At 43.8% G+C, this 14,635-nt stretch overlaps 1 protein-coding gene and 1 long non-coding RNA gene across 2 annotated transcripts in view; one reads left to right on the forward strand and one right to left on the reverse strand.

Moving 5' to 3' along the window:
* The window catches only part of LOC110497049 (protein unc-80 homolog), a 100,832-nt gene extending 93,416 nt beyond the window's left edge, over positions 1 to 7,416 (forward strand). Inside the window, exon 66 of the mRNA XM_036982462.1 lies at positions 1,749 to 7,416. Within this exon, the coding sequence (XP_036838357.1) occupies positions 1,749 to 2,285 (537 nt within the window). The 3' untranslated portion in view covers positions 2,286 to 7,416. The remainder of the gene's footprint in view (positions 1 to 1,748) is intronic.
* On the reverse strand, positions 7,258 to 13,283 carry LOC118965240. Its single transcript, XR_005052498.1, has 2 exons — positions 12,599 to 13,283; positions 7,258 to 12,554 (listed from the first exon to the last, which is right to left on the reverse strand). It is a non-coding gene; the product is annotated as an uncharacterized LOC118965240 (long non-coding RNA).
* Between the last annotated feature and the right edge of the window lie 1,352 nt (positions 13,284 to 14,635).

Genomic DNA, 14,635 nt, shown 5'->3' on the forward strand with positions numbered 1-14,635 from the left:
TCTCTGTGCTAAATAATGAAGGGCATATGAAAAGACAACGCCCTTTTCTCCTCTCCCTCCTCGCCCTGGCATGTGTCTGTCTCTGTGCTAAATAATGAAGGGTATATGAAAACACAACGCCCGTTTCTCCTCTCCCTCCTCGCCCTGGCCTGTGTCTGTCTCTGTGGTAAATAATGAAGGGTATATGAAAAGACAACGCCCGTTTCTCCTCTCCCTCCTCGCCCTGGCCTGTGTCTGTCTCTGTGGTAAATAATGAAGGGTATATGAAAAGACAACGCCCGTTTCTCCTCTCCCTCCTCGCCCTGGCCTGTGTCTGTCTCTGTGGTAAATAATGAAGGGTATATGAAAAGACAACGCCATTGATCACGTCACACCATTCATTTCTATGTGAAGACTCAATAGCGCATTGAAGCCAAATGAAGTTGGTTAGAGGCCCAGTACATTCAAAAATGTGTTTTATATCTATTTCCACACTGAGGTTGTAATAATACTGTGAAAATTATGATAATTCCCCTTTACTGTAAGAGCTGTTTGTAAAGACCACCTGAAATGTCTTCCTGTTTTGGTGGGATGGAGTTTTGGCCTGCCTGTTGACATCAATAAGAAAGAGTTCCAAACCTCTCTGCCAATAATAGCTAGTTTTCCGTTTTCCCCTCCCCACTCAGACAGCTCCCAGGCAGTCCTAGCAAAATTCTTGCTCTAGAAATGTCTCTTTGCTGAGAAGCTATTTTTGTTACGTTTTGACCATTTTAATTGAAAACATTCACAGCAAGGTTCTTAATTGTTACCCAGATATGATTTGATATTGAGATAAAAAGGGCTGCAATGGACCTTTAACATGGCTTATCATGGAGACAACATGCTACTCCAGGAAGTGATAAGTTAACTCAGTGCTGCCCACTCTCATTGATGAACTCCAGTAGAAGGTCGAACAGGGCATGCTGCCATGAGCAACTCAATTATCCTTAGAACTTCTTCTGTGTGCGATTTTGAAAGAATCGGTTAGAGCACATACATCTGGTATATTAGAAACAATTATTGGTACCATGACTGTCTTCTAAACCATTTTTATTTACATGAAGATTGACCACGAAGATCGCAATTTTTCCATTCGTTATAATGGGGGATCCTGTTTTCTGCTAACAGTGCCTTGAACTACCGTGGCTTCAATGAGAGGGGGCATTTGTTCTGCCCTGGTGGGAAAGCATGGGAAAGGGCCGTAGCCATAGCAATTTAAGACTCTCCACTCCTCGAGGTAGACAATCTGCAGGTGAAAGCATGTAAATATAATGAATGGGTTGGACATGGTGAGATTGTAGACTTTTTTAACTAGCTAGCTACTTCACACACTGACAATTACTTTGGTATTACTGTGTGTAGCTACGTTTGCTAGCTAGCTACCTAGCATAGACTGTAAAAAGCCCAACGAGAGATCATTGCGTTATAGGTTTTCTAGTCGGCTTGAGGTGCAAGATTTCCACAACAATTTTCACATGTTGCTACCAACCTTATTATAACGAAAAAATTACACATTTCTTCACTCAAAATGTTTTGATCCCATATTAGGCTTGTTTAACCCTATAAATCATATTAATTCGGGGTTTTGAGAGGATTGTTCATTTAAATCATCGCTTATTCCAGAAGAGACAGAGAGAGATGGGAATGAATGTGAGTTCTCTATATTTAACAGCATAGACTAAGTAAGTCTTTGAAATATCACTCTTCTCCCACTTGTTTCCTGGTTCTAGTTATCGATGGAGAGCAAGGAGAAACGAGAACAGTGGGGCCTCCGCAGCAGCCTCTCTCCTCGGCCCTCCATCTCCCGCGCCTCCACCCCCACCCCACCCTCCTCCTGCTCTCCTCTCCCTCCTCCACCTCTCCCCATCTCCCGCGCCTCCACCCCCACCCCACCCTCCTCCTGCTCTCCTCTCCCTCCTCCACCTCTCCCCATCTCTCGCACCTGTTCTCCCCTCCCCCCTCTGCCGATCCTGGGGATCCGACCCCCCGCTCCCCCCACCCACCTCTTCCATCCTGGTCCGTCCTCCCATCAGACCCCCGAGAGCCCCGAGGACGAGGACACGACTGCCCTGCTGGGGAGGAACGCAGACACCCTCCTCCACATTTCAGAGGACAATGGGGGCACAGAGAACCCTCTGCTCGCCCCCCTGCTCTTGCCCCGCCGCTTGCCCGCCCTGGCCCCACACCACTCCCCCGCCCTGCCCCCCCGCCGCTCCCCCCTCCCCATCTCCCCAGTCGACCTGGACCTGGATGAGTCCCACGTCTGAGAAGCGTCCCTGTAACGTTTCAGTAACGTTTTGTTAACATTTCAGTAACAAAACTCGTAACGTAACGTTATAACTAGGGCCAGGAGTTTTTCCCTGACTGAACTTGCGTGACCGCACTAGGAAAAAGTCCTGGCCCTAGTTACAAGGCTCTAAACTACAGACGTAGGCTATAACTAGGGCCCGGAGTTTTGACCCTTTAGGTTAAATCACATGGTCCGGCTGGGGAAACTCGCCCTAGTTATGACCCTGGCAGGGTAGCTTCTCTATGTCGGTCCCCTTCTATATCTTTGGAGTCTGTGTTTAGACATTGAGCTGCCTGATAACTCTGTATCCTTCTAGCTAACGGAGGTCAGAGGGCGCTTGAAAAATGAGGAACCTGTTGGAATACTCTGAAAATAAAAATGCATCCTCCCTTCCTTGATCTGATCTGACATAAAATGTCTGGTGAAATCAGTGCAGTAGAATCCTTGCTCTCACCTATCCAATCACGTTAGATTAGTGATTACCTCAAGAAAAGGGAGGAAAGATGCATCTTTAGAGTATTAGAACAGGGCCAAGGACCAATACCTGTTAAGTGTTCTCCTCTTGCCCACTCCCCTGCCCCTCTCTCCCCTTCTCTCTCTACTCTCTTCTGTCCTGTTAGAGCTCCAAGATGAAATCCATACTTCACTATGTCTACAGTACCAGTGACAGTACATCCTCACCTCTGACATTTTAACCCATCTCATACCAAAGTATTCAAATCAAATGCAGAATCAACATGCCTTCTTCACACGTCAGGGTGGATTCATCCATGGAGTCCCAACAGGTGATCAAGTGGGACTGTTACTGTTGCTAGGTAGATCACATTCTATTTGTTGTGGTCTATTGAAAAGAGAAGGGAGAGTGTTTCCAGCCATTGGCTGCTACAAACAGACATCTGTTTACCTTTTGGTTGACCTTGTCACCTCCCAAGAACTGTTTACAGTGAAGCTGCTGAAGGGTAAACTGTTGACTAGAGAAATTAAATGTATATTAGCTATGATATTATATAATATTATGAAATGTATTATATTTAATCCTGAAGACTATTTTAAAGAAAGATTTAATATATATAATTGTCAAAGTATTGCAGAGAGGCATAGTATGTTTGTCATTAGGATAATATATTAGTGGCCTTCCAGGTGGCCACACTGCGGTCTAGGACACTGCATCACAGTGAGGCGTCACTACAGACCCGGGTTCGATCCCAGGCTGTGTCACAACCGGCCGTGACCAGGAGTCCCATAGGGCGGTGCACAATTGGCCCAGCGTGGTCTGGGTTAGTTGAGGGTTTGGCCGGGGGGGCTTTACTTGGCTCATTGTGCTCTAGTGACTCCTTGTGGCGGGCCTGGCACCTGCAGGCTGACATTAGAAGTCAGTTAAACGGTGTTTCCTCTGACACATTGGTGCATCTGGCCTCCGGGTTAAGTGGGTGGGTGTTAAGGAGCGTGGTTTGGCTGTTTGTTTCAGAGGACGCATGACTCAACCTTTGCCTTTTTTTGGCGAAAAAAAGGGGGGAAAACCAGAATGTTTATTTATTAATAGATGGATAGATTGACATAATTATTTATAAAATATTTATCCTCTTAGGGTTTCTAGGTTTGATTTATTGACAATTGACACACTGGGTGGTTGTTATTTTCCTGTGGAAGTTGAGTCTGTTAGATGAGAAGAGGTTCTTTATGGAGGTTGAGTCTGTTAGATGAGAAGAGGTTCTTTATGGAGGTTGAGTCTCTTAGATGAGAAGAGGCTCTATATGGAGGTTGAGTCTGTTAGATGAGAAGAGGCTCTTTATGGAGGTTGAGTCTGTTAGATGAGAAGAGGCTCTTTATGGAGGTTGAGTCTGTTAGATGAGAAGAGGCTCTTTATGGAGGTTGAGTCTGTTAGATGAGAAGAGTCCAAAGCGCTATAAGTGGGGCAGGTCATATTTGGAAGACAATCCTAACATCAACTGAAGTAAAATTAGGGTCTCCATATAGCTGAGGTTCAGCATTGTAGCACACTTGAAATGTGAAGGTAATTCCAGATTGAGCCGACATGCTGTGAATGCAGTCTCCACTAACGCGGGAAACCTTTGCATTTAAATGTCAGACAGGCTACAACACAGAACTTCTGCGATACGGATTGAGTCCAGCCCTTAGTTGTCCAGCCCTTAGTCATCCAGCCCTTGAGTCCAGCCCTTAGTCGTGCATTCATGTCAATGGGAAACTAAGTGGACATTTTGTCAAAGTTAGGTTTCGCCCCTTCGAGGGTAAAGGTCTTGTTTTAGTATGATGAATGTAAAACTATCATACCATACCACAACTAACAGCTCACTGGGCACATACGTCACTTCAACGGTTAAAAGTTGGGTAAAAATAAGTTGATTCAACGTCATCACGGTGATTATTTTAGTTGAAATGACGTGGAAACAATGTTGATACAACCAGTTTTGGCCCAGTGGACGGATGTTGTTTTATGTGTAACCAAATCCAGGTTCTGTTTTGAATAGCCTCCAAAGTAATACTGACCTTCTGTTGTACTGAAAGCATCATGCATAAAGAATAGGTAACTGGTTATGGGCACCGTGGTATTATTAGTATGCCCCAGTAATGTCAGAGAGTTTATAATGATGCTTTTTATTGTTGTGTTTTCAATGTCTTGAAGAAAGGTTTCTAGTCCTCAAAACATTATGGCAACAAGATCCCTGATTCTGAGTTGTAGCAGGATACCTCCTTGTTCAACTTATGCCTTAAACTAGAGAACTGGGAGGACCCCTCCAGCTCCTTGATAATGGTCTGTTCCCTGACTGAGGTCCCCTTATGTGCCATGGGGCTTGGTACAGTCCAAACCTGAGATGGGTGTGCTGCAGTCTACCATCTTCTGGTTAATGTTGGTTTTGCACCAGATCAGTGAAAAGAGGATTCTTTTTACACAGTTTAGTTCATAACTACATTAGGAACAACTTCCTAATATTGAGTTGCACACCCTTTTCCCCCTCAAAACAGCTTCAATTGGTCGAGGCACGGACACTGAAAGTTGTGGAAAGTGTTCCACAGGGATGCTGGCCCATGTTGACTCCAATGCTTCCCACAGTTGTGTCAAGTTGGCTGGATGTCCTTTGGGTGATGTACCATTCTTGATACACATGGGAAACTGTTGGGCGTGAAAAACCCAGAAACATTGCAGTTCTTGAAACAAACCGGTACGCCTGGCACCTAATACCATATCCCCTTGAAAGGCACTTAAATCATTAGTCTTGCCTATTTACCCTCTGAATGGCACACATACACAACCTGTGTCTCAATTGTCTCAAGGCTTAAAAATCATTCTTTAACCTGTCTCCTCCCCTTCATCTACACTGACTGAAGTGGATTTATGAGGGATCATAGCTTTCACCTGGATTCACTTGGTCAGAGCAGGTGTTCCTAATGGTTTGTACACTCAGTGAAAGGAAGAACTGGGCTTTTCCTGAATATCTTCTACCATTTCCCCCTGTTTGACGGTGTCAGTGCAGAAGCGTTAGTAGTGATATGAATGGGTGCCATAATGCACATGACTATTGCACTGTGAGTCAGTCTCATAGCTGTGTCTGCTTCTGTGTGTGATCTAAATGTACTGCTGTGTAGTTTCCACAGAGGCTGGTTATCAGATCTATAGTGCCCATATCGTTAGAGGGGTTATCAGATCTATAGTGCCCATATCGTTAGAGGGGATTCTATTTCAATGATAGTATCACTATAGTTCATTCTAGAACCCACGGGGGATAGTACAAAAGTCTATTATACTGTATAAGCCAATTATACTGTAGGCGACATCTTCTGGTGTCCCTGTGGACATGTGTTGTCTTGTCAGTGCTAACGGTCAGTGTCTGTCCGTGTGTGTAGTGCCAATGCTCTCTGCTGCTGAGCTGTCCTTGTGCAGATGCTTTCTGGGAGGTTGGCATGGAGACTTATTCATCAAACGTGCCATACATTCCAAAGTCATCTGCATTCTGCAGTTTGTCCCATTTAATGCACTGTTGAAGTGCTCTACTTCAAACTGGAACTGTTTTGGGTGAGCGATCTATTTAGGATTGCAAAATGTCGAACTTTTCCAAAATAACCAGGTTTTCCAGAAATCTTGGTTGGAGGATCCCGGATTTCTTGTTTATTACTTTCTGATTCCTTGACTCTTCCAACTAGTATATCAGGAGTTTGAGGAAAGTTACCAGAATCTGGAGACCTGAGTTCTATTGCATTGTCAATTACAATTTGTAGTACCGGTAAGCACACTGTATTGCTTTAAACATAATCAGAAAATGATATTTTTAGATGATTGCCAACTCATAGCTAACGCGTGCGTAACATTCTGTGGACAATTTGTTAATTGATGATCTTCGTCGCAATGAAATATGTTTCTAGTTTGTTTAGTTTAGTTCTATTTCTTACATGTTATGGAGGATAGCTGGATCTGTGTTGTTCTGGCTCTGGGAATAACCTTTCCATAAACTAGGAAGTTTACCTCAAAGTCCACATGCTAGGGGCGGCAGGTAGCCTAGTGGTTAGAGCGTTGGACAAGAAAAAGCTGACAAGGTAAAAATCTGTCGTTCTGCCCCTGAACAGGCAGTTAACTCACTGTTCCTAGGCCGTCATTGAAAAATAAGAATTTGTTCTTAACTGACTTGCCTAGTTAAATAAAGATAAAATGCTGTATGGTGGAGCTGTGAGATATTCAGAAGTGTGTGTGTCAAATGCAGGGGCCCCCAGGGGTGGTTAGCAGTGGAGGCTGGTGGGAGGAGCTATAGGAAGACAGGCTCATTGTAATGGCTGGAATGGAAGCCTGTCCTCCTATAGCTCCTCCCACCAGACTCCTCAGGTGGAAAGTGGAAGTGACACATTATGGCCTAGATACATATATTATATTTGATATTTTATTTCTCCAGATATATATTAACATCAGCAGTTGTTCATATTCAATCATGGTTCCATCATCCTCTGTGTGACTCTGAAATATATCCTATTATATACTTAAGATATTTATTTCAAATGATTGTCTTGTCCTGTGTTCTCAATCTATTCTAAAATATAGCTATATCAAAGTATTTATGAGATATTTAAAGAATAAATGGATATTGTTGTATACAATGTTATTTATTTTCCCTCCCTAATTGTTTCCTCTTGTAATATCTTGAACTGTCACGAACTGCCAACTAAATGGCAGTTTAGAGGGCATTTACTGTGGTTCAGATAAAACTACCACACAATCACCCACAGATGGCAGTAGAAAGGATACTCTGAACCAATTTCCTGTTTGGAGTTGATTAAAGGAAGGGCCTGGCTCTCTTTGGTTAAAGACTTCAACAGTGAAGCTGGAGAAGGTAAGCTCATATACAGTCAGTGAACTAAGCAGACCAGACCCAGCTGCTAATGCATTGGTGCCTATGGGAGAGCCACCCCTTAAGCAGACTGGAACTGTGACCATTTTTTCCACCATATCTGATAAGCTTCCTGTGTTGAGGTACACAGACCATACCTGTCCACTAACTCTCAACTCTTACTCACGTCATTTGTCTGAAATGCCAGATGGCCAGTCCGCTCCTGCAACTGATGTCCCAGGTCTGAAACAGTCGCTGATTAGAAGGAAAGCATGAAAACCAGAAGTGTTTCGGCCCTCCAGGACCAGAGTTGAACAGCCCAGGGCCCTAAACAAAGAGTTGAACAGCCCAGGGCCCTAAACAAAGAGTTGAACAGCCCAGGGCCCTAAACAAAGAGTTGAACAACCCAGGGCCCTAAACAAAGAGTTGAACAACCCAGGGCCCTAAACAAAGAGTTGAACAACCCAGGGCCCTAAACAAAGAGTTGAACAGCCCAGGGCCCTAAACAAAGAGTTGAACAGCCCAGGGCCCTAAACAAAGAGTTGAACAACCCAGGGCCCTAAACAAAGAGTTGAACAGCCCAGGGCCCTAAACAAAGAGTTGAACAACCCAGGGCCCTAAACAAAGAGTTGAACAGCCCAGGGCCCTAAACAAAGAGTTGAACAACCCAGGGCCCTAAACAAAGAGTTGAACAACCCAGGGCCCTAAACAAAGAGTTGAACAGCCCAGGGCCCTAAACAAAGAGTTGAACAGCCCAGGGCCCTAAACAAAGAGTTGAACAGCCCAGGGCCCTAAACAAAGCGAGTGTGGGCTTTTCAGTAGTCTGGCTAACTAGTTTCATAACATAGCCCTCAACCTGCTGTCTACATATACCCTCATATTGGGTTTACCTCAACCTACTGTCTCCATATACCCTCATAGTGGGTTTACCTCAACCTGCTGTCTACATATACCCTCATATTGGGTTTACCTCAACCTACTATCTCCATATACCCTCATAGTGGGTTTACCTCAACCTACTATCTCCATATACCCTCATAGTGGGTTTACCTCAACCTGCTGTCTACATATACCCTCATATTGGGTTTACCTCAACCTACTGTCTCCATATACCCTCATATTGGGTTTACCTCAACCTACTATCTCCATATACCCTCATAGTGGGTTTACCTCAACCTACTATCTCCATATACCCTCATAGTGGGTTTACCTCAACCTGCTGTCTCCATATGCCATCAAAGTGGGTTTACCTCAACCTACTATCTCCATATACCCTCATAGTGGGTTTACCTCAACCTACTGTCTCCATATACCCTCATAGTGGGTATACCTCAACCTACTATCTCCATATACCATCATAATGGGTCAACCTCAACCTGCTGTCTCTATATACCATCATAGTGGGTTTACCTCAACCTGCTGTCTCTATATACCATCATAGTGGGTTTACCTCAACCTGCTGTCTCTATATACCATCATAGTGGGTTTACCTCAACCTACTGTCTCCATATACCATCATAGTGGGTATACCTCAACCTACTGTCTCCATATACCCTCATAGTGGGTATACCTCAACCTACTGTCTCCATATACCCTCATAGTGGGTATACCTCAACCTACTGTCTCCATATACCCTCATAGTGGGTATACCTCAACCTACTGTCTCCATATACCCTCATAGTGGGTATACCTCAACCTACTGTCTCCATATACCCTCATAGTGGGTATACCTCAACCTGCTGTCTCCATATACCATCATAATGGGTATACCTCAATCTACTGTCTCCATATACCCTCATAGTGGGTATACCTCAACCTACTGTCTCCATATACCCTCATAGTGGGTATACCTCAACCTACTGTCTCCATATACCCTCATAGTGGGTATACCTCAACCTACTATCTCCATATACCCTCATAGTGGGTTTACCTCAACCTACTATCTCCATATACCCTCATAGTGGGTATACCTCAACCTACTGTCTCCATATACCCTCATAGTGGGTATACCTCAACCTACTATCTCCATATACCCTCATAGTGGGTATACCTCAACCTACTGTCTACATATACCATCATAGTGGGTTTACCTCAACCTACTGTCTACATATACCCTCATAGTGGGTTTACCTCAACCTACTATCTCCATATACCATCATAATGGGTCAACCTCAACCTGCTGTCTCTATATACCATCATAGTGGGTTTACCTCAACCTGCTGTCTCTATATACCATCATAGTGGGTATACCTCAACCTACTATCTCCATATACCCTCATAGTGGGTATACCTCAACCTACTGTCTACATATACCATCATAGTGGGTTTACCTCAACCTACTGTCTACATATACCCTCATAGTGGGTTTACCTCAACCTACTATCTCCATATACCCTCATAGTGGGTATACCTCAACCTACTGTCTACATATACCATCATAGTGGGTATACCTCAACCTACTGTCTACATATACCATCATAGTGGGTTTACCTCAACCTACTGTCTACATATACCCTCATAGTGGGTTTACCTCAACCTACTATCTCCATATACCCTCATAGTGGGTATACCTCAACCTACTGTCTACATATACCCTCATAGTGGGTTTACCTCAACCTACTATCTCCATATACCCTCATAGTGGGTATACCTCAACCTACTGTCTACATATACCATCATAGTGGGTATACCTCAACCTACTGTCTACATATACCATCATAGTGGGTTTACCTCAACCTACTGTCTACATATACCCTCATAGTGGGTTTACCTCAACCTACTATCTCCATATACCCTCATAGTGGGTATACCTCAACCTACTGTCTACATATACCCTCATAGTGGGTTTACCTCAACCTACTATCTCCATATACCCTCATAGTGGGTATACCTCAACCTACTGTCTACATATACCATCATAGTGGGTATACCTCAACCTACTGTCTCCATATACCGTCATAGTGGGTTTACCTCAACCTACTGTCTCCATATACCCTCACAACATCATACTGGACCAACAGAAAATGTGTGGTAGCCTGAGGAACCGTAGCTGTAGGAATATATGGTAGAAGACAACATTTTTATTAAAACCATAAAGCTGAATATACAATGCAGTATGACTGTTATCTCAGTTCAACTTGGATAAGAATGTACACGATCAAATCTGACCTTAAATCACATTATTACTGCGAGTCACAATATAGAAATAGGATGTTTAGTAAGTAAATATTTTGGCTTCAACCAACAAACACCAGGTTAGTGTTCACTGTTGTTCATATAATTTAATAGATGGACACATCAAAGTATATAATATTCTTATATACATGTACCTTGACATTTTCTGAAATAATATCTTATTCAATATTCACATACCAGACATTATGATATCATGTGCTTTAAGCAGAGAAAAGGCCAGAAGTCCTTTGACAGTTGATTCCGTTTCTATTCCAGTTCAGTTCATAGAGGTAAACCAAGGTCACAGCAGCATACTGATAACTGACGCTGCTTACTTAGCGAGTACCGCTTCCTCCTGATCGGGCTCACACGGACGCTCGAACCCAGGACATCTGCTTGGCTAGCACACGTGACCGCCCTCCCGAAGCGTCTTACCAGTCGGCGCCATTGAAGCGTTAACAACTCGGCTGCACAAGTGGGGACACTTCAGGCTGAGGAGTAAGTTTACCATATCCCCCATGTGCTACACTCTCACCATACAACCTTAATCCTGCTGATACTACACGTTCTCTTAGTAAACACCCTTTATCCTGCTGATACTACACACACGTTCTCTTAGTAAACAACCTTTATCCTGCTGATACTACACACACGTTCTCTTAGTAAACACCCTTTATCCTGCTGATACTACACACACGTTCTCTTAGTAAACACCCTTTATCCTGCTGATACTACACGTTCTCTTAGTAAACACCCTTAATCCTGCTGATACTACACACACGTTCTCTTAGTAAACACCCTTTATCCTGCTGATACTACACGTTCTCTTAGTAAACAACCTTTATCCTGCTGATACTACACACACGTTCTCTTAGTAAACAACCTTTATCCTGCTGATACTACACACACGTTCTCTTAGTAAACACCCTTTATCCTGCTGATACTACACACACGTTCTCTTAGTAAACACCCTTTATCCTGCTGATACTACACACACGTTCTCTTAGTAAACACCCTTTATCCTGCTGATACTACACGTTCTCTTAGTAAACACCCTTTATCCTGCTGATACTACACACACGTTGTCTTAGTAAACAACCTTTATCCTGCTGATACTACACGTTCTCTTAGTAAACACCCTTTATCCTGCTGATACTACACACACGTTCTCTTAGTAAACAACCTTTATCCTGCTGATACTACACACACGTTCTCTTAGTAAACACCCTTTATCCTGCTGATACTACACACACGTTCTCTTAGTAAACACCCTTTATCCTGCTGATACTACACGTTCTCTTAGTAAACACCCTTAATCCTGCTGATACTACACACACGTTCTCTTAGTAAACACCCTTTATCCTGCTGATACTACACGTTCTCTTAGTAAACAACCTTTATCCTGCTGATACTACACACACGTTCTCTTAGTAAACAACCTTTATCCTGCTGATACTACACACACGTTCTCTTAGTAAACACCCTTTATCCTGCTGATACTACACACACGTTCTCTTAGTAAACACCCTTTATCCTGCTGATACTACACGTTCTCTTAGTAAACAACCTTTATCCTGCTGATACTACACACACGTTCTCTTAGTAAACAACCTTTATCCTGCTGATACTACACACACGTTCTCTTAGTAAACACCCTTTATCCTGCTGATACTACACACACGTTCTCTTAGTAAACACCCTTTATCCTGCTGATACTACACGTTCTCTTAGTAAACACCCTTTATCCTGCTGATACTACACACACGTTGTCTTAGTAAACAACCTTTATCCTGCTGATACTACACGTTCTCTTAGTAAACACCCTTTATCCTGCTGATACTACACACACGTTCTCTTAATAAACAACCTTTATCCTGCTGATACTACACACACGTTCTCTTAGTAAACAACCTTTATCCTGCTGATACTACACACACGTTCTCTTAGTAAACAACCTTTATCCTGCTGATACTACACACACGTTCTCTTAATAAACACCCTTTATCCTGCTGATACTACACGTTCTCTTAGTAAACAACCTTTATCCTGCTGATACTACACACACGTTCTCTTAGTAAACAACCTTTATCCTGCTGATACTACACACACGTTCTCTTAGTAAACAACCTTTATCCTGCTGATACTACACACACGTTGTCTTAATAAACAACCTTTATCCTGCTGATACAACACACACGTTCTCTTAATAAACAATCTTTATCCTGCTGATACTACACACACATTGTCTTCATAAACCAACTCAAGGGGATATGTTTGTGTAAAATATAGTCCCGGACTGCATCTCATGTCTTGAAAGGTTGCCTTACCTCCCCACTTTATCTGGAGCACAGCCAGTATTGGACTGAGTACTGAGACTCAGCCAGTATTGGACTGAGTACTGAGACTCAGCCAGTATTGGACTGAGTACTGAGACGCAGCCAGTATTGGACTGAGTACTGAGATGCAGCCAGTATTGGACTGAGTACTGAGACGCAGCCAGTATTGGACTGAGTACTGAGATGCAGCCAGTATTGGACTGAGTACTGAGATGCAGCCAGTATTGGACTGAGTACTGAGACACAGCCAGTATTGGACTGAGTACTGAGACGCAGCCAGTATTGGACTGAGTACTGAGATGCAGCCAGTATTGGACTGAGTACTGAGACACAGCCAGTATTGGACTGAGTACTGAGATGCAGCCAGTATTGGACTGAGTACTGAGATGCAGCCAGTATTGGACTGAGTACTGAGATGCAGCCAGTATTGGACTGAGTACTGAGACTCAGCCAGTATTGGACTGAGTACTGAGATGCAGCCAGTATTGGACTGAGTACTGAGACACAGCCAGTATTGGACTGAGTACTGAGATGCAGCAAGTATTGGACCTAGTACTGAGATGCAGCCAGTATTGGACTGAGTACTGAGACACAGCCAGTATTGGACTGAGACGCAGCCAGTATTGGACTGAGTACTGATACGTAGCCAGTATTGGACTGAGTACTGAGACGCAGCCAGTATTGGACTGAGTACTGAGACGCAGCCAGTATTGGACTGAGTACTGAGACGCAGCCAGTATTGGACTGAGATGCAGCCAGTATTGGACTGAGTACTGAGACGCAGCCAGTATTGGACTGAGTACTGAGATGCAGCCAGTATTGGACTGAGTACTGAGACACAGCCAGTAATGGACTGAGTACTGAGATGCAGCCAGTATTGGACTGAGTACTGAGATGCAGCCAGTATTGGACTGAGTACTGAGACACAGCCAGTATTGGACTGAGTACTGAGACACAGCCAGTATTGGACTGAGTACTGAGATGCAGCCAGTATTGGACTGAGTACTGAGATGCAGCCAGTATTGGACTGAGTACTGAGATGCAGCCAGTATTGGACAGAGTACTGAGACGCAGCCAGTATTGGACTGAGTACTGAGATGCAGCCAGTATTGGACTGAGTACTGAGATGCAGCCAGTATTGGACTGAGTACTGAGATGCAGCCAGTATTGGACTGAGTACTGAGATGCAGCCAGTATTGGACTGAGTACTGAGATGCAGCCAGTATTGGACTGAGTACTGAGATGCAGCCAGTATTGGACTGAGTACTGAGATGCAGCCAGTATTGGACTGAGTACTGAGATGCAGCCAGTATTGGACTGAGTACTGAGACGCAGCCAGTATTGGACTGAGTACTGAGACGCAGCCAGTATTGGACTGAGTACTGAGACGCAGCCAGTATTGGACTGAGTACTGAGATGCAGCCAGTATTGGACTGAGTACTGAGATGCAGCCAGTATTGGACTGAGTACTGAGATGCAGCCAG

The sequence above is a fragment of the Oncorhynchus mykiss genome, chromosome 7 (genome assembly GCF_013265735.2).
Source record: "Oncorhynchus mykiss isolate Arlee chromosome 7, USDA_OmykA_1.1, whole genome shotgun sequence".
In the NCBI taxonomy this organism is placed as follows: Eukaryota; Metazoa; Chordata; class Actinopteri; order Salmoniformes; family Salmonidae; genus Oncorhynchus; species Oncorhynchus mykiss.